At 36.2% G+C, this 27,061-nt stretch overlaps 1 protein-coding gene across 1 annotated transcript in view; it reads left to right on the forward strand.

Moving 5' to 3' along the window:
- Positions 1–27,061, forward strand: part of LOC113505583 (metal transporter CNNM4-like) — a 47,569-nt gene that overhangs the window by 13,431 nt on the left and 7,077 nt on the right. Inside the window, exons 2-5 of the mRNA XM_026888370.1 lie at positions 23,718–24,165; positions 24,477–25,016; positions 25,548–25,664; positions 26,548–26,719. Of these exons, the coding sequence (XP_026744171.1) occupies positions 23,718–24,165; positions 24,477–25,016; positions 25,548–25,664; positions 26,548–26,719 (1,277 nt within the window). The remainder of the gene's footprint in view (positions 1–23,717; positions 24,166–24,476; positions 25,017–25,547; positions 25,665–26,547; positions 26,720–27,061) is intronic.

A 27,061-nucleotide genomic window follows, 5' to 3' on the forward strand; every position in this document is an offset into this window, starting at 1 on the left:
AAGTTTTTTTAAACCCATTTGAACAGTGTTTGAGGTCATATAGAACCGTAAGAGGTTAATTAATTTAATGAATTATCAATTAATTAATAACCACAACAAATATTATGTTATTCATAAATATGCATTAATTAATTACATAAAATTTAGTAATTAAATCAATAATAATTCGCAAAACTGCACCACAAATATAACCTCAAATCCTTTTGCTTGTCAAAAACAGATAATATGACTAATATATTTACGGTATTTTTTTCCTAAAAGTCCATATTATTTCACATTCAATGACTCAGAGAAACGTCATCCGCCATATCGGATTTGACCAGTTTTGTCAATGAAACAAAATCGAAGTTTTATTGTATGTGACTCAATATGTAAACCTTATTTGTGAGAAGAAGATTAAAAATAAAGATCTATTCCCTCCCTCAGTAATTTAATCCTTGTGTCGCGGGGGTTTTACAAAAATACAATTCACATGCACAAAGACACAGAACAAGCATTCGTGGATCACACAAACGCTTGTCCTACGCGGGTATCGAAACCGCGACACGTCGCACACGGGTTTGACGTGATGACTTCAAACCACTCGGCTATCCAGACCTGACCAAAACATCACATCCAAATATACTTTATCAGACAGTGATTGTCATTTAACATTTATTAAGCTTAATCCATTTATCAATCTGTCATACTTTTGAATCAAGGATGACATGTGATAATATACCATACATATGTTTTTATAAACGTCATTTGCGTGGCGTTACAGTGATAGTTTTGTGGGTGTTAAAAGATAATGCCTTATGCCTTGTGCCTTTTTTTGTTAAGGCTGGGGAAGCCTCATGGACACCCACTCCCTCGGGGTACGTCTTTTGGTGTCTTTTGGTGACTCCTCAACCAAAAAATAAAGTATCTCGTTATTTTTTTAAGGATTATAGATTCTCAAAGTAGTCTCCCTGTCTTGATGATGAGCATGTGTTCCTAAGAATAGAGAATTATCTTTGATTGAATCATTATGTCGCACAAAACATCAAGCACAAACATCTCTAAAGTGTAAAATCTCCGTATTACAATTTTAAGAAAATTAAACTATAGTCCGATTTTTAATTCGTGGCAGTAAAATGACATTTCCTGTGTGGCAGGTTTTTAATTCCAAATAAATAGTGATGTGTTAGAATCGACTTATTACAATCAAAAGTTAGTCGAGCTTACGTTTTTTTATTCAGATATCAAATTAGCTCTGTTTAAAAAAAATATATTTACGACAATTAATCAAAAGACATGCACTGTTTTTAAATGTAAAATAAAAATATTAATTTAAATTTATAAAATTAAATCCAAATTCCGTGCTGGTATAAGATGAAGCACCTTACCATGCAAGAAAAGTCGAGCGCATCCAACTCCAAACTGGATGAATTCTGACATTATGCAGTGGTTGGATGAAAAACAAATTTAATATCAACTTACAATTATAAAAGCTCAATTAATAGAAATAGTAAATTTTTGATACATAATAAAATAAAGCATGACTAAATGTCATCGTCGTAGTAAGATTTCCAAACATCACTATTGTAGCGGGTCACCCTTTTTTGTATAAATGACAGTTGCAATTGTCATTTTAATGCCTCGAATTAAAAATCGGACTATACATAATATTGTTTAGACAAAAGTGAATTCCACACATTGTAACGAAGGATGACAGATGTTTCTTGAAAAGGTAACATCTATGTTTCCTTTTGTTTTTCATTACAAAGTAAATTCGCTTATTCGAATAGCTGGTGAGGTCATCACGCCGAAACTATTGTATACATGTCGCGGTTCTCTCGTAGGACAAACGTTTGTGTGATCCACGAATGCTTGTCCTGAGTCTGGGTGTCTTTGTGCATGTGACTTGAATGTTTGTGAAACCCCCCGCGACACAAGGATTGAATTCCTTAATACGGGAGTCGCTTCATAAAAAGACAAACAAATGCTATCACAACTTTGGACCCGTGTTTCGGAAGGCACGTTAAATTGTGGGTCCCGGCTGTGATTCCTACATCTTTGACAGTCGTTACAAGGTAGTCAGAAGCTTGGAAAGTCTGACAACAAGTCTAACCAAGGGGTATCGCGTTGCCCAGGTAACTGGGTTGAGGAGGTCAGATAGGCAGTCGCTCCTTGTAAAACACTGGTACGTAGTTGAAACCGGTTAGACTGATAGCCGACCCCAACATAGTAGGGAAAAAGGCTAGGCCGATAAATGAACTTTGGACCCGTCATCAAGTGGGTCTTTAAAAACCCGCTCCCAATTGAAATGAATTAAACACATAACATCGATCTATTTAATTGAGGACAACGTACTCAAGTGTTGGTGAAAACAAGACTATTACTTAATGAAATGGTTGTCTTTAGGGGTCCGTACTAAATGGGTAAAAACGATATCCTATTAATGAGGCACCGCTGTTTTTATCTCATACACCGTTTTAGCTGTACAGATGATGCCTAAGTTCAGTACATAATCCTAATATAATATTCTAGAATTTTTACACAACGCCATCTAGTATCAAACTAAGTAAAGCTTGTATTATGATTACTTAACAACTGATAAACATATTTATTTCTAAAAACACATCTAACAGAATAAAATACACCCAGATACAGAACAAATGATTTTACTCATCACATAAACATTTGTCATGAATGAGATTTGAACCCACGACCTCCGGTATAGCAGTCAGGGTTACTAACCACTAGACCAACAGGCCAGTGTTAATAATGTGTTGACTGCAGTCAATTTGTTCAGGGCGTGGGTAGCTCGACAATGTATGAGATAAATTCTATGAGTCAAAACAAGATAACGCCGTCTGGTAGCCGTGTGTTTGTATTGTAATGTGGATAAATTAGTTTTATTGTTAAAGTTTGTGTAAATATATGGCTTTTTAAACTTAATGTGTTTATTGCCATCCTCTAAAGTCCTTTTACTATTATAAACGTGAAAGTTCCTCTGTCACGCAAAAACCACTGAACGGATTCAGACGAAAGTTGGTACACAGATAGTTTGTAACCAGGATTAACACATATTTATAAAGATAATATGTTCCGTCATTGATATATTAAAGGGTTTTTATAATATATCAATGGTTCCCGTGTGATAATTCTCGAATTGTAGCCGGCGGGCCCGCCGGCAGCAGCTAGTAATACAAAACGAAGGAGCGGCATATTACATATACCACAACCTGCAGAAATACTGCTTTCAGATATTACAGCTACTCCACAGATCTGAAAATGACTGATAATTAAAGCCAAAGGTATTTTTCCATTCTTATTTTTTTTTTCTCTAGCCCATTGTGTCCCCCTGCTGGGCAAAGGTCTCCCCCAAATCCTTCCACGACTCTCTATTCTGGGCCGCATGGAACCAGCCTGCGCGGTAAGCTTTAAGGTCGTCTCGCCACCGCTTACTAGGTCGCCCACGACGACGCCGTCCATCCGTTGGCTTTCCATTCTTATATGTCATCATAATCCACATCATCGAGTTTGTAATTTGAGGACATTTAAAAACGTGAGTTTTTTGATTTTTGAAATCTATTGATTTTAACCGCCCAGTTTGGGGTTACACCTGAAGCTTATACGGCATCAAGATTCGCAGTCCTATGTAATACATCCGCAATACCATCCTCACCTATAATTTGGTCATAGACCTTGGCTATTGCCCTCTGCTAATTGTTATTCTGACCACTCGTGTTTGAAACATCGTCGTCATGTGATGTCATTGGCTATGTTTCCTATGCCAATTATTTGCGGAGGCTTGACGATTTCATTGCTTTGAACTTGGAAGATTTTAATCAGTATATGACGATATTTCGTTAGTTCATTAGTTACCACGCTAGATGGCGTTGTTAAGTGACAGCCTAAACTGGTCGTGGTGTTTTGGTTTGGTAATTCTACTAGACATTTATTTATTTAAGGCAACCAACTAAATATATACAAAGACAATCATGAGTTCCATCATTTAACGTCACAGTCCACGTTAGTCCTATGTTTGGTCCATAGCTGTACTTTAAGGAGATAGACATTAAAATCCTTTACCCTTATTTTTAAACACGTCTACGAATATTTATGAAACAAGTCTAAAAACACTTGCACATAATTCATCTTTAACTCAAAACAAACTAAAAGATCTCTCTATCCTTTCTTCAGCTATGACGCCACAGAAAGATTGATAAACACTCGAAACTTACAACATCTCTCTTTTTTGGGGGTAAAAAAAATACGGAAGTTGTCTCTGCATTGCTCAAAAAATACTGCAGTTAAATAATTTGTCTTTGATAACCAAATGTCAAAAGTAATACTCTATGTGCACAGGCATCTACATACTTAGTTGTTAATTAAATGTTGGTTTAATATTGATAACGATATGTGCTTATACATTGTGATATTATTTTTAGTATTACACAATTATTTATGATAGGAATTCCTATTACACGTGCTAAAACATCACCAGTCTTGTCGGATTCCAGTCTACCTGGATTCCGCTAAGTATTAGTATTTTACAAGGAGTGACTGCTTATCTGAGCTCCTCAACCCAGTTACCTGGGCAACACGATACCCCTTAGGTAGACTGTTTGTCAATTTTCCAGCTTCTGACTACCCGTAACGACCGTCAAAGATGTAGGAATAACAGCCGGGACCCACAATTTAACGTGCGTTCCGAAACACGGACGAACTCGTTATGACGAAGATGGTTGCCCATCGTCGTTAAGCGTAGCTTATCCTGTGATCGAACAACTTGTGCAGTTATAGTCTGTTACATGTGGTAACTATCATGGCATATACATTTATGTTCTTTTTTTAGCTGTTTCTGTCACAGTATAGACAAGGCATTTTGTGAACAGCCATTTGGCTAACAGAATTACTTTATTTTTATAATCCCGCCGCGTCAGCTCATGATTAAGGACTCCGGTTGGGTCCGAAACTAGTCGGGCACCCGCGATAAATAAGCGTGAGTAAACCGTTACATCATTTTATAAAGAATTACTTTATTCTAAAGCTAATATTGTTTAAATATCCTCTTTACAATATTTAACCTACTATTCGTCAGACTGTGTTATCAGAATCCGCAGCCACTGAATCAGCTGTTGAAATAACTAATAGTTATTTTCGCCATATACGCGCTTGGCAGTCGACAGTTTTTATTCTCTGACGTCATCACGAGGAAAATGCCTCCCACGCTGTTAAGACTTCGAATGAATAACTATTTCATAAGGTAGTGAAATAGGACATATTATTAATGTGTTATTTTTAAAGGTCTAGGTAAAATGAAACCAGGATAATCTTTTAGCGTAGGCCAGTGGCGATGACGACACAAGCAATTTATTTTAAAACAATATATTTATTTTATCTGCCTTCAAATTGGCTTTAAATGAAAACTGATATTTTTTAACACGGCTGTAAAACCAAGGGAGGTTCCCAACCATTTAGTCCTTGCCCGCCGCAGGTTTCACAAACATTCCAGGCACATGCACAAAGACACCCAGACTCAGGACAAGCATTCGTGGATGCACACGAACGCCTGTCGGGCATCGAACCCACACGGTATTTCGGTTTTGGATAAAAAATTAATTAAAATTTATAATTCTATTTGTCAACTACTTCCATTCTGAACTTCATCGAATCGGTCCAGTCGCTTTCACACTCGCATACTATCGCATTATGAGTGTGATAAAATAAATAATCTTCTGTCTAACACCAATTAAAATGTCATAACATGTTATCATTTTAAGATAGGTTTGAAAAATTATCCTTCGAACCTCGTACTGACTGACTGGCTATTGTATAGGTTGGAAAGAGATGCCACTACATGCTGTGTATAGCGCTGTCCTGCTTACACACCTCCAACATGCTTATTTTAAAAGATGGCGGCCAGGAATCGTGTAGAATGCTAAACACATACTAATGGGTAGATGCCGTAGCACAAACAGTTATGTTACATAAATAGTATGTCTGGAATTTAGGTATTACCCGACAGAATTCATGTCGCGGGTTCGATCCCAGCGTAGTACGATCGTAAGAATACGTAGTAGATCTACGAAAGATTGCTAAGAGTCTGAGACTGTGTGGGAGGGAAAGACAGAGAGTTTGTGAAACCTCCCGCAAAACAGAAAAAGGTTTTTGACCTAATATAAATCTGTTAGGTCCTGTTAAGTTTCATTAATAAAATATCAAAAAGTATTGAAGATAAAAAGAACTTACGTATGGTAGGGGAGGCTTAAAAACATCAAATACTACTAAAAAGCGTAGGTACTGGTAAGTGACGTCACACGAGATTTTAAATCACTGTATCCCGTCATTTTATGTTCATGAAATACTTTTTTGAAATCTGTCTGAAGACTAAACAAATCAGAAGTACCCTGTTCATAGGTTACTGCGGCAGTCGTTCAAACTATTTTTTTATACTACTAACCTACTACATCGAGGAAAAAATGACTAACTAAAGATAAATATAACTTTACACATCAGTATTTATATTTACAAGGATTGTTCACCGTTTAGTAACTGGCTAAACTCGTAATGCAATAGAACTTTTTAGTCATAATTTATCTAGTTAAGTTACCGGTTTCTAAAGAGTTTGAAATGCTGTCAAATCCTGCGATTAATGCTGTGGTTGGTTTACAAAGGGTCGATTTTTCAATCATCAGTTAACTACTATCTGAGGGTAAAATATGGCCGTTTGACATATTTTCTATACAAAAGGTGTCAAAACGTCAAACATATTGGTCGAACAAAAGTTATCTGGCGATTGAAAAATCGGCTCTAAAAGAATTAATTATAACCTATGGCAACCCTTGGGTTGGCGAGGGTTACGATAGAGCGACAAGCATATTATTGAAAAAACTGGTTCAGTGTCGGACTTAGATACAAATAGTCTAATAATAAAATGACCACCCATTAAATTTATGATCGCACTAATCATTGCATAGCCTTAATTTTTATTTTGATTATTTTGTTTCTATACAGGCAACAGAAATATAATTATATGTAAGAAATAATCTCATTTTATGTTTAACCTTCTTAACCATAAAAAAATGTAGCTAATAAGGTTCTTGAGATAAAGCCTGGTGCCACACGGGCGGACAGACAGCGGAGCTTTAGTATAAAGGTTCCTGTTTTACCCTTTGAAACCGAAAAAATGTAAAAAGAATCAGGTAAATGAAACTAAAGTCAAGTTTTTTCTTTAAAAGTATTTCTTTCTTTCGAAAACCAAAAACCTTAACTTAATACAACAAAATTATGTCATTAAATATAAAGTACATAATATAATGTTTTAACTAATTAAAATAAATATCTATCATTACATAACTTTGGCTGTCTGCCGAGCGCCATGTTTACTGGTGACGTATAAACCAAGATGGCCGACGTCAGAAGTGGCGGGAAACGTTTATGGCACGTCGTAAATTTCGAATACGTTTATGAATGCAAAATTATTTTTTTATCGCACTTAAAGTCTTTGTTAAATACGAAAAGAATATTGCTTTGTTTTTTTGTGATGACTGGTGTTAATTCTAGAGATCCGTTCTAGTTTTGTTGATGGGAAATTGTTATTTTTTTGTTGACGTCATTTTAAGAATTGTAGTGATTTTATTACTGTGACTTTTTAATAAAAAATTAACGCGAAAGAAATGATTTTAATTCTACTTTACGATATTATCATGGTTTGACGTTGGTCTTAGCTTAAACTCTCCAAAAATACCTGGATCGGTTAAATTATCATGAGGCAGTCTTCCATGCAAAATGGTTTGCAGCTATTTTCCCAAAGCTAAAATCCAAACCAACTCAGAAAAAAGGCTTCATAAAGGAATATATTTTAATACCAGCGTATAAATGCCCACTGCTGGGCACAGGCCTCTTCCCATATAGCTAAGTTTGAGTATTGATCACCACGCTAGCTCACTGCGGGCGATTTCGGATTCCAATATTTGTAATACAGGTTTCCTCCACTTTTCTTCACCGTCTATCAGTGGCATCATATTAAAAATCAAGAAAATAACTTTGAAAAAGTCACAAAGATATATTTTCGCCGCGTTAAAATCCAACCTGCATCTTCGCTTCAATTTCCAGGTTTCAAATCCCTACTTAAGACCGCAAAGACACCAAGACATTCTTTCAAAGGAATGAATTATAACAGACACAAAAACTGTTTTCTATTTTTCTCAAATTCCAGAAAAGTTTATATAACATTCTGTCTAGTCTATATACGATAGCTGTATGTCTAGACCCGTCCTTAGTCGCCACGCGCTTGCCGAGTGTCTCCGGTGTTGCGAAAATATTCAAATGTCTGCGCCGGCGTGGGTTGGCTATATTTAATTTGGTTCAACGCGACGCGAGAGTCATATGTTTTTTTCGCGTAAACGTTACTATGTTTCAAATGAGAGACGAGGATTTTGTTGGTTCTTATGAAGTTGATTTTGCGAAGTAGGTAATGTAATTTTAATACTTAGATATTTTAGACTAGTACTAGCTGACCCAGCAAACATTGTGTTTTGCCGTACAAATGAGTTCTGGAGAATTAAAAAAAAAATATGACGTCCGATTCTCAGACCTACCCATTTCCCATGGTCCCTATATTATCTTTAGACCATCCTTCTCGTATATTATTATGTTTTGGTGTAGATTAACTCAACTCCTATGATTATAACTATTAAGATATTTTTACTGGTTTTACATCGGAGTCATTTGTACTATTCGTACATGTACTAAGTAATGTGAACTATGTTTTTAATAAAAAAAAAAATATTTGCACACAAAATTTCATGAGAATCAGTCGAGCCGTTTCGGAAGAATTCAAATACGTACACCGTGGCACGAGAATTTAGTTATCTAGTTTTCTTGCGTAATACAAATAATCCATCCAAGGGTTGTCTGGAAGGGATTGCTTTTTAGCGATAAGTCCGCCTTTTGTACTCATTATATTTGTTTGTATTTATTAGAGGAGCTCGTGGCTAAGCTATAACCGCATAAGTGAAACGCTCACAGGTTAAGCTATGCTTGACGCGGTTGGTCCGTAGATGGGTGACCATCTGTGTCATAGCGAGTTCCTCCATGTGTCGGAAGGCACGTTAAATTTTATGTCCCGGCTGTTACTCCTACATCTTTGATAGTCGTTACAGATAGTCAGAAGCTTGAAAGGTCTGACAACCAGTCTAACCAAGGGGTATCGTGTTGCCCAGGTAACTGGGTTGAGGAGGTCAGATAGGCAGTCGCTCCTTGTAAAACACTGGTACTTAGCTGAAACCGGTTAGACTGGAAGCCGACCCCAACATAGTTGGGAAAAGGCTAGGCCGATGATGTAATTGTTTGTATTGAACTAATTTGTTTTCCCCTTGTGGTGTACAATAAAGAGTATTCTATCTATCTATGTATCTATCTAGACATGATGGAAATGGTATTTTTTTATAGACCATATAAAATCCCACTGCTGGATAAAACTCACTCTGCTTCCTATTTCAAAACTCTTTCCTTTGTGACATCTGAGATCAAAACCAAAAACATTATACCTACCCCCATTTTCGGGCAGTTAAGTATAAGCATATTTGCCAAGCCCCGTTTGTTTAACAGTATTTATGCTAGGAATATATTATGCTCCATAACCCTAATGGATGCCTCTCCCATAATCCATAATCTAAGCAAACTTTAACCCTTAAGTGTCAACATTATGCATAGGAGGCGACAAAAGTGGTTTAACCCTTAAATATTGGTGTGTACATCTATATCTATACTAATATATAAAGCCGAAGAGTCTGTTTGTTTGAACGCGCAAATCTCAGGAACTACTGTCCCAAATTGATTTTTTTGTGTTGTATAGACCATTCATCGAGGAAGGCTTTGGGCTATAAACCATCACACTGCGACTAATAGGAACTAAGATACAATGGAAAATGTGAAAAAAAAAACAGGGCAGGTATAAATCATAACTTATATCTTCTACCCACGGGCAACAGCTAGTGTTATAATAAAGCTAGTTTCCTACCTATGGTTCATAGACTTTTTTTATCGGAATTTGTTTAGCCGTTTATGAGATAAGGCCGGTAAAAGTTCCCACTTTTACATCTTGGTGTTCATTTCCATGAATACTTAAAAGTTTCCCACTAATTCTTATGTATATCAATCAGCGTTCAAATAATTATTATCAACTCACTTTTTAGCATCAATAACATACAACGGACTTCAAATAAAAACTATTGAGTTTAATTTATTGAAACTCTTATGGGACCAAATTACAGCTACTTCATGTTAAACGAAAGAAGAATCAACAAAATTGATTCATCTAGTCCGAAGATCTCAAGTCAGAAACACGGAAACAACCAGACAAATTAAAAACCTCAACCTTCTCGTTTAAAAAGTACCATGTCTCTCCCCATAAAGTAATCCCGTGAATGAAAATAGATCACAGCGAATTCCAATCCACTCGTACATATCACTTGACACTCCAAACCTCTTGTTCCCGACTGTACTCACGAGTCACGTGACAATGATGTCACCACCGCTCCCCGTCACGCAGGGAGGCCGAACATCCTTGACCTGAATACCAGCTAAATTGAGACCATTTCACCGGACAACACTGGATATTTCGACTATTTTATTTCTGGCAAACTTGTGTTATGAGAAAGAAAATTAATAAAAAGAATCTAAATGCCCACGTTTTTAAATGTTTTAATTCAAATTTTATCTTTAAAAAAAAACGACTCCAACGAATTTACCCGCATGTCGCGGGTTTGATCCTCGCGTACGACAAACATTTATGTGATCCACGAATGCTTGTCCTGAGTCTGGGTGTCTTTGTGCATGTGACTTGAATGTTTGTGCCATTACCCGTGACGTAAAGATTAAACTTTTTAATACGAGAGTCGATCTTTTTAAGAAACAAATTTGGACAATTTTATTCATTTAATCGACATTTAAATGTCTCTCACTTACCATTCAATACTGACTTTAAATCTATTTTTTAATAAACGTAACATCATACGCAAAAACCAAAAAGAGCTACAAACTCGAATGAAAATAAAAGCAACTGAAAGTTTTCGTATTCTTCTATAAACAAGGTATCATAAACAACAGTTACCAATGAAAAGATTCCGTATTTTGAACATGTGCTAAACAATTGCCTTCGCCTTGGACTAAATACAGATTAATTAGTTAGAACCGGATAAAACCAGATACCGTTTAACTCACCGAATGATTGTTTAGTTAAGCCAATCTTTTGAGATGGTTGTGTCATCTTTATGGTTACAAATTCTCATAATACACAACTTTACAACTCAATCTAGAGTCAAACTAAGCAAGACTTGTATTATGAGTACTAGACAACTTATAAACATACTTATATATTTCTAAATGCATACATAATATAGATAAATACGGAATAAATGTTCGTGCTCATCACCTAAACATTTGTCCTGGTCGGATTCGAACTCACGACAGCCGGTATAGCAATCAAGACCTCTAACCTGTCCAACACGCCAGTCATATTATATTTTATTATGTTTAAAGATAAAGATTAGACAGACAAGCAATTTCAGAAACGTTTATCCCATAAATTGCATCATATTTTCCATCATTTTTTTTTCTAATTATTTTTGGGTAAAAAACAACCTGACTTACACAATTAAACTAAGTACCTTTATTCGCGACTTCGCCTACTTGGATGGCGCTTATAGCCAAAACACATCGTCCTTCTGCATTGGGGTAAAAAGTATTCAACCTATATTTTATAGATGCGGAATCCTAAGTGTTGCGAATACGACTCGTACTAAACCGGTTTTTATTAAATCTATACTAATATATAAAGCTGAAGAGTTTGTTTGTTTGTTTGAACGCGCTAATCTCAGGAACTGCAGGTCCTAATTGAAAAATTCTTTTTGTGTTGAATAGACCATTCATCTAGGAAGGCTGTAGGCTATAAACCATCACGCTGCGACTAATAGGAGCGAAGATACAATGGAAAATATGAAAAAAACAGGGCAGGTATAAATCATAACTTATATCTTGTACCCACGGGGACGAAGTCGCGGGCAACTAGTATCAGATAACACACAACAGCTTGTACATTAAATAACAGTTAAAAATATGTTTTATTTAATAACAATAGAGTGACGAATTCAGAAACACATCCATGACTGATTTAAAAGGCTGTGAATACATGAATTTAAATATTTATCTATGAAAAGTCACGTAGATCTATAAAAATACGATAAAATAAAGATTTGTTAATGTTTTACAAATCATTTTCCATTTTTCTGTATCATTTCTTCTTGTATTTTTAACCGACGCAAAATTAAGGGTGTTTTGAGTTTGACAAGTATAAGTGTATCTAGGGATGGTTCTCGCTCTTTGGGGGAGGCCTACGTTCAACAGTGGATGGCGATAGGCTGAGATGATGATGATGATGATGATGATGAAGTGTATCTAGCTGATTTAAAAAGATACTTTCAGTGTTAGATAGCCAATTTACTAAGAAGGTTAAACGATATAATATTATACCCTCACGCTAAGATAAATAGGAGCAGAGCAGTGATGTGACAAAAACGGGGAGAAGGTGCGTGAAAACTAAAATTATTAATCCGATTTGAATAAATCCTGTCTTTTCTATACTACTAATATATAAAGCTGAAGAGTTTGTTTGTTTGTTTGAACGTGCTAATCTCAGGAACTACTGGTCAAAATTGAAAAAATCTTTTTGTGTTGAATAGACCATTCATCGAGGAAGGCTTTAGGCTATAAATCATCACGCTGCGACTAATAGGAGCTAAGATACAATGGCAAAAGGTGAAAAAAACCAGGCAGGTATACCTAAACCATAACTTATCTCTTCTACCCACGGGGACGAAGTCGCGGGCAACAGCTAGTATCTTAATAATTTTAACAATTTTGATAGGACTTTTATAGGTAGTAGGTACCTATAGTAAGGAATAACTTAGTCTACTTTTATTTTAGAAAAATAAAGTCGTCATCATCATCATCCTAACCTTTTCCCAACTTTGTTGTGGTCGGCTTCCAGTCTAACCGGATTCAGCTAAGTACCAGTGTTTTACAAGGGGAAAAAAAGTAATTTTGATCAAATTTTATGCGGATGAAATCGCGGTTAAATCTAGTCTTAAATATTTTGCAACTTCAACCTTGCTTCGTCTTAAAACGGTATGTGATAATGAGAGACATACCATATCTTCACCGCTCTGCCCGACCTTGAGTTTCTAATTATAGTATTTGTTAAGAGATTTCAGTTTAAATCGGTTCCTTGTCTTGAGTCAAACTTGAAGAGTTTTAGTTTTCTTCATAATATACTAGCTTTTCGCCCGCGGCTTCTCCCGCGTCGAGTTCGGTTGTATCGCGTTTCCAAGAAAACTCTTCAAAAGTCCCGGATAAAAACTATCTAATGTTCTTTCTCAAGGTCAACTCTATGTCTGTACCAAATTTCATTAAAATCAGTTCAGTGGTTTAGACGTGAAAGCGTAACAGACAGACAGACGGAGTTACTTTCGCATTTATAATATTAGTAGGGATTTGTGTTTTGAGAGACAAGTAATGAAACAAAATAACATTTGTTTTTGAAGTGAAGCTACTTTATCGGCGTTGGAGAAAAAAATTTCGTCACGCGACACTTTTTTTTTTAATTTTACTAATCTAATTAAAAGTATGACTATGAGCAGAGACCACGCCTCGGGCGAGCTTTCTTCTTTAATTTTTTCATTTCTTGAAAGGAGGTTGACAATGGTTTTTGGCAGATTATTATTATGATGATGATAATAATAATCTGCCAGATGATTGGCATCGCGTGATTGTGGTACATATTATTTTTCTGAAATTTAAAAAATCTGCCTGTCTCCTTAGGTAGTTTTAAGATAAAATGCATTTTTTTTTGTAATATTAATGAAAAGTCTTTTGATAAACTTAATCTTATGTCACTTTTTTTTTTATACAGCCTGTTTTAGATCCCACTGCTGGGCAAAGGCCTCCCCCTTTCTCTTCCACACCTCTCTATTTTTTGCAAGTTCCGGCCACGTGCGCCCCGCGTATTTGACTAGATCGTCACACCACCTTCGTCACTTTATTTAACCAATATAAATCTCATTTAAAAAACTACCAATCTACTTACCTAGACAAATTGCTCGTAAAATGAAACTAGGATGTATCACGGCAGTCCATAAGAGCATTAGTCTAATGAATTGTGTCGGTGTTCCGCGGAAGTTCGCTCCCTAAATGCTTAGCAATTTGATCAAATTCCATCACAAGGTCGAACAGGCACGCAACGTAGTACTTATTGGAGTTTTTTTTTCTCTTTATGTGATTTGTCGTCTCTTAAACAAATAAAGAAAAGAAAGCTCTACATAATTATATTTAGAATGATCGGGAAATAAAGAAAAATGTGTTTTTGACATCTTTGAAATGAAAGTTTTGATCGTTTAGTCAGATTGGAGAAAAAAGTCGTATTAACATTATTAAACGGTTTACTCACGCGTATTGATCGGGGTAGCCCGACTAGTTTCGGACCCAACCGGAGTTCTTAATCATGAGCAGAAGCGGCGGGATCTCGAGTCGAACTCATCATTTAATAATGAATCAGTCTCACGATAGTTATTATAAAAAAAAAGTCGTATTAACAGTTTGTAACAGTCCCACCTTTGGACAAAATCCTTTACCTAAATCTAAAGGAAGAAGGAAGGAGCCTGGAGAGAAATAAAGACTCTTCATATTAACTGTGTTTTATTTACGCCGATTTCTGCTTACTCTAATTCCGAACCTGATTTAAGATGAATCTTACATGTAAGAATCAGTTTTTTCTAAGGCTTTTCCGGAATATTATCACATTTCGCTATCCTGCGCTACTTGAAACCAAACCTCAATGTATGACTTCAATTCTACTGTGAGATTGATTGCCCAATAAAAAAACATTGTTTTTATCAACCACATTCCATATTATGAAGCCAATAGCGGATATAGTCCTCTTAATACTATTTTTTATGTACGGGACCCGATTGATCACTCCTCAAACATGGCCTTTTTAATTAAAATAAAGTGGAGTTCCATTGAAACTGTGAGTGACGGTGTTTGACAGACAAATAGAAAGCAAAAACAATGTTGTTTAAGCCCAAGAGACGATAAAACTAGTTGGACTCAGTTTTGGATTTGACGCAAAATTGTTTGATGATCTGTGCATCCACGAATGCTTGTCCTGAGTCTGGGTGTCTTTGTGTATGTGTCTTGAATGTTTGTGAAACCTCCCCGATTTTAGGATTTAATTCCTTAATGCGGGAGTCGTTTTATCTAACGTTTTAACTAAAATAATTATATTTTAGTTTCTTCGGTGGCGTTATATAGTTCTTCGTGTATGTTGGTAGCAGGACACACTGAATCACATAGTTATTTATTACCACTACAACATAAACATACTTATCCGTTTGTCAGTATCATTATTACAATGAAATATATCTTGTGAAGTTGTAGGAGATAATCTCAGGATATACTGAACCGATTTCGGAAATTCTTTTGCCAATAGAAAGCCACGTTATTTGTGAGTATATATGAGCTATATATTAATCAAAAAAATTGGATCGTAACGATTTGGGTGCGGGATAACTAGAATTTTATAAATGATAGTTCTGTTTTTTTTTTATAAAAATATAGATCAGATAAGTATTTTACTCATCTATATTTACCTAAATTTTACACCAAGATGAACGATCAATTAATTCCTACGTGATTTATTTACAATATCTTTATCGGTATAAATACAGAAAAAGAATTCAGAAAAGTGTACAACCATCTAACAACCAGAACTATATGTAAATAATTATATTTTGAATCATCGCCAAGCATTTATCTTGTATTCTATTCTAAGACTTTTATAATTTAAAAAGATTAAACGGATTACGGCCGGGCTGTTTGTTATCTTCACGTGGTGATTACGTCATTAAAATGTGGCCAATTTAGATTTATTTATGTTGGGTCATCCCTGATAAACGGCGAAGGAAAACATCGGGAGGGAACACCTGTATAGCAAACGGATAGCCGAGTGGTTGAGGTCACCAAGCCAAATGTATTTCGCGCGATGTGTCGTAAGCTCGAACCCCGCGTAGGACAAGCGTTTGTGTGATCTACGAATGTTTGTCCTGAGTCTGGGTGTCTTAAGTTGTGACTTGAATGTTTGTGCACTCCCCGCGATACAAGGATTAAATTCCAAGAAAAAATAAAAATCGGAGAATACAAGAACTTGGAAACACCCGCTATAAGCAAGCGTGGTGATCAATGCGCGATCAGTAGTGATCAGTTTATTTAATGGCGAATTGAATGGTAGAGGCATTCTCTTTCAGTCAAAAAGAGGTGATGCATAGAAACAAGATCAAGGTGCACTATTTTATATGCTGTGACTAGGTGGATATCCTGTGCATGTTTGTATAAAACCCACCTCGACACAAGGATTCAATTCCTTACTGCGGAAATCGTTACATAAAAAACTACTCTACTCAAAATGTCGGTCCAAAGAAATCCTCTGCATTGGTTTATACAATAAGGATGATGACTGGGTATAAAAAGAAAAAATCTCATTAGTCCCTCAGTTAGATAATTGAAAAGTATGAGACACGTATGTTTTCCCTTTTCAGAAAAACTAGAATTGACAAAGATTAACTGCTTTAAAGTTTAGGAGAGGCGGCTTGTGACGTAACGATAGAGTAAAAATTATACTCAATCGTGACGTCACGCGTAAGTTTCATTCACTGTTATTTGGTCTATTTATGTTTGCGGGACAAACTAAAAAATACGTATCAATTATTATACAAAAAACTACAAGACGGAAAATGCCAAAAAAAAAATTGTCATCTTCCCTATTATACTCGCATTTTAAAATTGTCTGGACTTTAAAAGTTGTTTCGACATTTCTCCTTAGGGTAGTCAGATAGGAAATGTCGTAACCGACTCTCAAAAAAGACATGTAAAAGTGATGATATATCCTACTTGCAGAATAAGTAATTTCATTTCATTTCCAAGAAAAAAACAAATGACATTCCAATATGACAGTTAACGTTTTATTTATCCTTTAATGAGTTCCAATCTATTTAAAGAGATTGACCTACTTAGACAGAAACGTAAGTACTTAGCGACGGGTGCCAAATCATTTACGCGCGTTCCTAAACTTTCGCTTTTATTTGTGTTTTAGAAGATGTCGTATTTTAGTTTGGTATTTATAACTTTGCGGCCGCAATAGAGGTAATAGTCAAAATATATCAATCATAAAAATTAACCGACTTTAAGAAGGAGGTAGTTTTTGATTCGTCTTTATTTTTTATTATTTTTACCTCAGAACTTTGGACTAAAATAAGATGATTTTATCATGAAAAAAATGTGTCATTTTGTCCCATATTTTTATCAAGTTCTGCTCAGTAGTTTTTATTTCTAGTCAGTTGTATGTTTGTGTTGTTAACAATCACACACAAAAAGCTGGAGCCGGTTTCGATGAGTTGACTCTGGAATCCGACGCTAGCGCCAATGAGTGCAGTGGCATGTATTGGAACTTCATCAACAGCTATAAAAACACAGCAATATAAAATCTAAACTGGATCAATCTAGTTTCTGGACTAAGCTAGTATTCACTAAATGCATTGTAAAACTGAAAATCCCCCAATAAATTGGATAAGATATAATATTCGTTCATCTTATATTAGTATTCTAAAACCTCGTCAAAATGGGAGAAACCGTGACGTCATATTTTCTTTATAAAATAATATATATAAAATAATAAATAATATTATGTATTTCACAAAAAAAAATAACGTAATAAAAAAATTCTTTATTTAATTTACACTCTAAACTACCATTACAGGTAACCTAATGCGATAGCTAGGACTAAACAAGCGACGCAAGCACGCGAAACTAGCGAAAATACAAGGAGTATAAAAAAAATATGTCGGTCTTTGATTTGAAATAAGATACAGTGAATACTGGGAAAAGTATCCTACTCGGAAATGTAAGAAAATCCTGTTGTTTATAAGTACTCGTATTTGTTCAGGCAGTTAAAAAGGAAGTTAAGCCCCGATGCAAAAAACGGTGTTATAAGTTTTACGTGTTTGTCTATCTGTGGCATCATAGCTACCGAATGGATTGATTAAAATCGGTCGAGTCGTGTAAAAGTTGTGGAGGGAGATTTTTTTTACTGCCAGAGGTTTTTTTTTGGATTTTTTTCTTATTGTTAAATAAGATTTCAATTTCATTTTCAACATCTTTTATTGTCTTTTAAACACTGATGTAGTTACATAAATACTATTATTAATCTTTTAAGCCCTTATTTACAACATCATATTTTTCTAGTCTGTCATTATCTTGAAGTTTTTTTATCTGTGCAATCAGTTTTGATACTTGAGAATCTATGTCAAATAAATATGACAGCGTTTAAGGCTGAGATTATAAATGTCTTTTCGATGGCCGCAAGCAAATATTGTTATAATCGTTATTAATAATTATATTATACTAGTGATTTACTGAGCATATATTGTTAATTCTTCAAATTAAATAAATTATAAGTAAATAACAAATATTGAGAAGTGTTTTCCTCTTTCAAGAATGGATTTTTTATTTTAAATAAACCTATTACCAAATTTGGATGCTCAAAAATAATATTGTGTAAGAAGATTGTAAAAAGTTTCTTATCAATTCTTGTCCCTAGGAATGACTTTACCGTGAAGTCAGAAAAGTGTCTGAAAAAACGTGACATAATTTTTTGATCGAGATAAATTCGAAAAGAAAAGATTATGATTATTATTCTGAACCTCCTTCGTCTAAGCTATATGGCGATAGTATAGTAAATATTAAAATACAATCAACATTACAAATTGCGACTTCATGAAGTAATTGACCTTGAACAAACTTATTATAACTCTTATCGAAATCAATTGACACAATTTCAAAGAATGGTACTCTTTATAGTTATGTTATAATCCTCTTTATAAAATACTAGCTGACCCAGCAAACGTTGTTTTGCCTAGTAAATTATTTCTAGTTGGATGTATTTCTTAATGCTACGTTATAAAAAATAAAAACAATAAATTCCGTCAAAAAAATACATTTTCGTGTGCTCAACCCTTGTCACTTAGGGGTATGAAAAATAGATGTTGTTCTATTCTCAGACCTACCCAATATGTATACAAAATTTCATAAGAATCGGTCGAACCGTTTCGGAGGAGTACGGTAACTACCATCGTGACACGGGAATTTTATATATTAGAGATAAGAGAAGATAGTATTCTGTATAGTATAGGCATTTGTTTATGTACGTAAAAAAGCAAAAACAACCTTTTTAGTTAAAAACCACTGTGTCAAACTTGATGAAATTCTATGGTATCAGAAAATAGTATTATTTCCCATGTTTTTATAAACTCACTTTCTTGTTTGTTTGTCGTTCCGGTTGGATTTTTGAGGCACTTCCCGATAAGTTAGTGGGCTGAAATTTTTAGGGTAGCTTCAAACCCGATGACAATGCAATTTACAACTATAAAAAAATCGATAAAATTTTACATTGAAAACGTGGGTATTTAAGATTTTTTATAAAGCCTGTTTAAGATCGTACTTCTTTGCAAAGGCCCTTACTTTTCCAGACTTGTCTATCTTTTGCGATAATTAGTCTTATGCGTCCAGCGTTTTTGACTAGATCTTCTCACCACAATGACGTTGACAATGTTCTTATTCTTGTGGTCAGTGGGTGACAATTTTTGAACACAGGTCAGGTCAAATCCAAAAAAAAAACAAATGATATGAATCATGAGGTAAAAAAAAAGCAAAATGCAGATGAATTGACAACCTTCCCTAATTTTTGAATTGTACTGGCAAATCAAAATAGTACTTAATTGAAAGGCTTTTTTTATATTTAAAAACAAAACGACTCCCGCAGTAAGGAATTTAATCCTTGTGTCGGGGATGCACAAACGTACATATCACGTGCACAAAGATACCCAGACTCAGAACAAGCATTCGTGGATCACACAAATGTTAGTCCTATGCGGGGATCGAACTCGCGACACGTCGCGCTCAGTGGGTCTGTCGTGGACTCGTGGTGACCACAACCACTCGGCTATCTGTTGCGTAACAAATGGCACGTGATTCATTATTACAACGGTATTTAGAGTAATGTTAAATAAACTGTACAAGTCGGGACAGAATTAGTGCTGCACGATTTGTATTCATTTTTTCTAAAAGCGTTTATTGTGTTAGGTTATGTTTTTCGCGCGTATCTTACTAATATTATAAACATGAAGGTTAGTTTGTATGTATGGATGTTTGTCACTCTTTCACGCAAAAACCACTGAATTGATTTAGACGAAACTTGGTACACAGATAGTTTATAACCAGGATTAACACATAGGATAGATTTTTATTCCGATTTTCTGTTCCCGTGGGATCATTTATTTCATCGCGGGCTACAGCTAGGTTTACTTACATAATATCTATGTTTCTGTCCATTTGTGCGCTCACGAAAGCCACTCGCGATAAAACGGCTATTACTAGAAGCAGGCAATAGCCGTCCCTAATAACTTTACGATAGACAGATCATAAATAAGACGTCGTTATGAGTCTTATTAATGATTTATAGTTGCACGTTTACCGAAATTAGGTCATCGTCGAAATTATAGGAAGATATTAAAGTAGCTTACACGTGCCTACTTTGTTGGTGGTATTTTATACGTCAGTAAGAAGGTGGTTCTCAACTCTGTCTGTCTGTATTCGTTTCGTATGTTTGTTACATCAGAACTTTGGATTATACGAACCCATTTTGTTGTTTATTTTGCCATTTAAAGTAAAATAGCTGTCATTTTGACCCATATATGTCGTCAAGTTTGGTTGAATATATTTGTAGTCGGTTGTGTTTATGCTGTTTAAAAGAAATTTCGTGTCAATAAATCGACAACAACGTTATTCACAAATAACGTTGCCTTGAATGGGTCAACAATACTGGATATTTGTTAATACGCCATTTTCTTTTCAAGTGTTTTTTTGTTATTGAATATTAAATTAATCATCATAAAAAATCTTATTTAGTTCACAAAATAACCCTAAATAGAAAAAGACGTCGCGTCGTTGCGATGCCACATAAACGTTATACAAACTTCCGCTAAAAATATTTCTATTCTGTGCGACAATAATTGTGTCCCGCATTGTAAAATCCCCTCGGACCTTATCACAGTAAACGAGGTCGGGTATGTTTGTTTGTCACTCGAGCGGACAGTATCTAACGTTTTCGTCCATTAAGCGACTACGCTCGGCTGATGGGCGCCAAGTACAAGGGGATCGCCAAATAGAGTTTGGTTAAATTGAGCCGTTTCGTTCTGGAGGTCAAGTTCACTTGTGACTCGTATTCTTTCAGGTTTTGTATCAAATTGTCAGATTTAGAAATGTTATTTTAGGATTTTTTAGAAATCTGTCCGAGGAATAAACAGATTTATATTATTATTAAATGATGTAACGGTTTACTCACGCGTATTTATCGGGGTAGCACGACGCGGCGGGATCGCGAGTCGAAAGTTCGACTCGCGATCCCACCGCGTCTGCTCATGATTAAGGACTCCGGTTGGGTCCGAAACTAGTCGGGCTACCCCGATAAATACGCGTGAGTAAACCGTTACATCATTTAATAATGAATCAGTCTCACGATAGTTATTATAAAGATTTATATTATTTTAGGACTGCACGTATAGCCGAATGGTTGTGGTCACTAAGCTAAAGTCACTCAGGTCGACGTGTCGCGGCTTCGATCCCCGTGTAGGACAAACGTTTGTGTGTTCCAAAAAATTTCGTCCTGATTCTGAGTGTCTTTGTGCATGTGGCTTGAATGTTTGTGGAACCCTCCGAATTAAATACATGAATGCAGGATTCGTTTTTTTTTTTTCAAATAAATATACAAAATTAATAGTCTCTTAAATAATTTTTGTACACGTTCAACAGTTACTTCGTAACCATGACAACCAGGTCAATTATAATTTTAATACAATTTAACAGGGTTAGCAACAATATAAGTCATTGTTATCGACAACAGCTATTGTTGTCAAGGTTAATAATAATACTTTGAAATAACTTCAAATACAAAGTACAATTTATCACGAGTATTGCTATGACGTCATTTCGATTTGAGGGTCTCATCATCAGCCTAGCCTTTTCCTAACTATGTTGGGGTCGGCTTCCAGTCTAACGGGATTCAGCTACGTACCAGTGTTTCACAAGGAGCGACTGCCTATCTGACCTCCTCAACACAATTACCTGGACAACACGATACCCCTTAGTTAGACTGGTGGTCAGACTATCAAGCTTCTGACTACCTGTAACGACTGTCAAGGGTGTATGCACAATAGTCACGACTCACAAAGCATAGATGTTCACCCATCCACGGACCGACCGTATTAACCGTAGCTTAACCAATGATCGAAAACGTGAACCGTGTTTTTAAAACGTTACAGTAATGACTCTAAGTGGACTGTTTCAAAATGACATTCCTATGGAAACATTAATACCCCAGACAGGACTCGAACATGTGACTCCTAGCTATAAACACTACACGCTTTACTAGTCTTCCGTCAGACGGGATATGGTACAATGGATAAATTGGAGCTCTTGGTCAATGACATCTGTAGCTGAGTTATGCGTATACGAATATATGCAGAAAGATACATACATTCTTGACATATTTTGTACAAAAATCCTACTACTATTATAAAGGCGAAAGTTTGTAAGTATCTTTCACGTAAAAACTACTGAATGGATTTGAATGAAACTTTACCACAATATAGCTTATACATCAGAATAACACATAGGCTACAATTTTTGAGGTTTCTAACGTGACGTCTTAAAAAAACACATTTTTTGCGCTTAAACGGGGAAAATTCTAACCACGTGGACGAAGTCGCGGGCAACAGCTAGTTTGTAATATTTTTGTAGACCGATGAGATTTATTTTTAAATACTCAAAGATTTCAATCCTTAGTGTAGATAGTAAGGAATTTAATCCTTGTGTCGAAGGTTTTCAGAAACACTCAAGTCACCTACACAAAGACACCCAGACTCGGGACAAGCATTCGTGGATCACACAAACGGTTGTCCTACGCGGAGATCCAACCCGCAACACGTCCAGCACTGCTGTGGCGTTGTGAAACACACCACTCTGCTATCCATGCAGGATATTACCTACCTATACTTCAATAAATAATTTTCCTTCTCCTTGCCTTTGTAATCGGATAAAAATATTTTAAACGGTGAAGGCAAATATTATGAGGAAACTGTCACACCTGAGAATGTTTCAAGGGTACAAACCACGACAGAAGCGTACGGGTGGATCAAACTGACATCAGATTGTATAATAACCATACCATAAGGCCTAACAGCAGTTAGTGATCCTAACTGCTGTTAGGATCACTAACTACTAGACCAACATCGAACATCTAGAAACAGAACAAATGATTGTGCCTGGATGACCATTGTGCCTGGATGGGAATTGAACCTCAAGTATTGCTATACCGGAGGTTCGATTCCCACCCAAGTCAAATGTTTGTGTGATGAGCACAATCATTTGTTCTGTTTCTGGGTGCAATTTATCCATTTCATGTATGTCTATAGTTGTCTAGTACTCCTAATACAGGCTTTGTTTAGTTTGTGACTAGACGGCGTTGTGTGAAAGTTATAGAATATTATTATTAAATTTATTGTCTCTTCTCTTTCCAGACCAGAAGAATACCCGAGCAAACCAAACGAATACTCATTGGATGAACTCAAAATTGATCCCCAATCTTACACAAATTTAGTAAGAGAACGTCGTCAAGTAGAAGATACTGTAGCTGATGAAGTAACCACAGCAGCACCAGCCCCAAGCCCTGAAGGAACGGAGGAAGGAAATGGAGAAATAACGCCAACAAATACTTCGGAGACAAGCTTAGGGCCGAAGGTCACAGTGGTACCTTCAGGACCTCTCAGGTTAATGGGTTTGAGGGTCGAGGAGTCTGACAAGGAGCCGAAGATAGTTGATGAGCTGATCCCAAGTGTGTTGACGCAGACGAATTTCATTCTGAGGTTGTTCGGTGAAGGCTTCACTAATGATACTACGATTGCTTTCACACATACTCCAGCTAATTATGGAAGTACTTGCGATCATTTATTGAATGGCGAATATAAGGTTAGTAGTTTTTTTTATTATTGTGAAATAGTAAAGAAGTTGTAGAAAGAAGAGAGGTAGATCGTAGCAGTTTCGATCCCCGCGTCGAACAAGCATTTTAGTGAACCAGGAAAGCTTGTCCTGAGTCTGGGTGTCTTTGTGCATGCGACAATCGTTTCACACACAAGCAATAATCGTGCAGCACAAAGATTAAATCCCTTTAAAGCAAGATAGAAAAGGTTGACCTAAAATCTGACAGCGAATGGGTGCGAAAGGCGAAAGACCAATGTTCAAAGTTTTCCATAAAATAAAACAAAAATTCTTCCATTCAGGTACTCTACACCGAAACCGACTCAGCACTACTCCAACTAGTCGCACCTCAACCCCTCGACGACTACAAATTCTACATCTGCGCTCGCAACTCCGTCAACGAACATTTCATCCATCAAGGCCAAGAAAAATGGAAGATTTTGGCCACACACAACAAGCTATTACCCCTCTGGGTCTCTCTCATCCTTATCGTCGTCCTCCTAATGCTTGCCTCCCTCTTCTCCGGTCTGAACCTTGGTCTCATGGCCCTGGATCGCACTGAGCTAAAGATTATTGCTAACACGGGTACAGAAAAAGAGAGGAAATACGCCAGAGCCATCATGCCGGTCAGAGCCCATGGCAACTACCTTCTCTGCACCATTCTGCTCAGTAACGTCGCTGTTAACAGCACTTTTACTGTCATCCTGGATGATTTGACGTCTGGTCTGGTTGCTGTCATCGGGTCGACATTGGCTATTGTGTTTATTGCTGAGATTACGCCTCAAGCTGTTTGTGCCAGACATGGACTGTTTGTGGGTGCTAAGAGTATCTGGATTATGAAGGTGAGATGTTATTTTGAAATTTTGTAACTCTTTATTGTAGTCAAATTATCAAATTTACATCATACAGCCGAGTAGTTGAGATCACCACGCCAAACACACAAAGCGCGACGTGTCGCGGGTTCGATCCTCGCGTATTACAAGCGTTTGTGTGATCCACGAATGCTTGGCGGATGTTTTTGTGAATGTAACTTGAATATTTGTAAAACCCCTGCTTCAAAATAATTAAATTACTTCGGGATTCGTTCAAAGAAAAAGACTAGATTACTTCAAGACATGGTGACCCCAGCTCCCTATTGCCTTAACTAATATTTCTGAACTACCCTCCGATTTTCCCACGTTTTTATCGCGGATTTTTGAAATTCAATTTTGAGGCACTTCCCGATAAGCTAACAAGCTAAAATTTTCAGTATAGCTTCAAACTCGATGACAATGCAATATACAACTTCAAAAACAGCTGGACCGATTTTGATAAAATTTTAATGGACATCTAAACATATGGGCTTTTTTTTTAATTAATAACCATAATTACAGATCGTGATGGGTATATGCGCGCCCCTGGCTTGGCCGACCAGCAAGCTTCTGGATTACTTCTTAGGAGAGGAAATTGGAACACATTACAATAGAGAAAGGCTGAAGGAACTTGTCAGAGTAAGTATTCACACCCTTCTTCATCATATCCATCCTCATGGACACCCACTCCCTCGGGGGAGGAAATGGGTAGTGCCAGACTCTCACTGACTACACCTGAACCGCTGTGCTACGTCATCAGCGTTTCAATGTCGGTGTATGGCAATGCGTTGCGATCCTTTATACTCCGACCGCTGGATCGATTGACCTGCTGATCTGGTGGTTAGTGGCCTTGACTGCTATATCGGTCGTGGGTTCAATACCCACCCAGGACAAATGTTTGTGTGATGGGCATGATCATTTGTTCTGTGTCTGAGTGTAATTTATCTATATTATCTTTGTATTTAGAAATATATAAGTAAGTTTATCAGTTGTCTAGTACTCATAATAAAGGATTTGTTTAATTTGGGAGTAGATGGCGTCTTTTTAAGATTCCTTTAGTTATTCTTTTTAAGTAGCCTTGACGGCCTTGAGTTTTTTTTTGTATGGGTTTGTATGCTCGATAGTTTATAACCTGTATCAACACATACACACATGTAACATGGGAATCGTAAATAGTAAGGATATCATATCTAGGAGAAAAGTTGATGAAGCAACAAGAAATTCCAGGAGTAGCAATGATGGGCAGGAGAGGGGGCTTGTGTATCAGGCTAACTTATTCACATCAAATCACATATAAAAACAGTAGCTGGAATTTAGACCTGCAGCTATGTGGATAATAATGTAAAACCTGTAATGGTAGATTAGTGTGATAATTAAATAAATAAATAAATAGACATAGGATAGTATTTATCCCGAATTGATGATGATGTTCCTTGATCATAATCGATTTATATCAGGTAAAGCCGCGTTCAAAAACTAAAAACCAAGTAATCAACTCTTCACCGAAAAACTAACGTTTCAGGTAACAGACCATGTGAATGACCTTGACAAGGAGGAGGTGAACATCATCTCCGGAGCCCTCGACCTTCGGAAGAAGAAGGTCAAGGACGTCATGACCAAGCTGAAGGACTGCTTCATGCTGCCCATCAACAGTGTGCTGGACTTTGAGACCATGTCTGAGATTGTTAAATCTGGTGAGTTGAGGATACGATGGAGATTTTTTACTTTTGTTTTTTTTTTAATTTTGATAGTCGGAGATGAAAAAAATACGATGGATAAACGGTTTTAGAGAGATACTCTTATAACAGGAATTATGATATGTACATATGTGATAGGCAAAATAAAATTTTAATTTTAAAAAAAACGTTCGGTTTGAAGAAAATAAAAGAAACCTGTCCCGGGCTTAAATCCCACGTAGAATTTGATCCACAAAACGTGACACAAGAATTCAATTTTGTAGTCCATTTCGTTTTTACCGTTTGACTTTTTGAACTAAGCTGTACCAAAACTTGCTTTCTATCCCATCTTCACTAGTT

The sequence above is a fragment of the Trichoplusia ni genome, chromosome 26 (genome assembly GCF_003590095.1).
Source record: "Trichoplusia ni isolate ovarian cell line Hi5 chromosome 26, tn1, whole genome shotgun sequence".
NCBI lineage: Eukaryota > Metazoa > Arthropoda > Insecta > Lepidoptera > Noctuidae > Trichoplusia > Trichoplusia ni.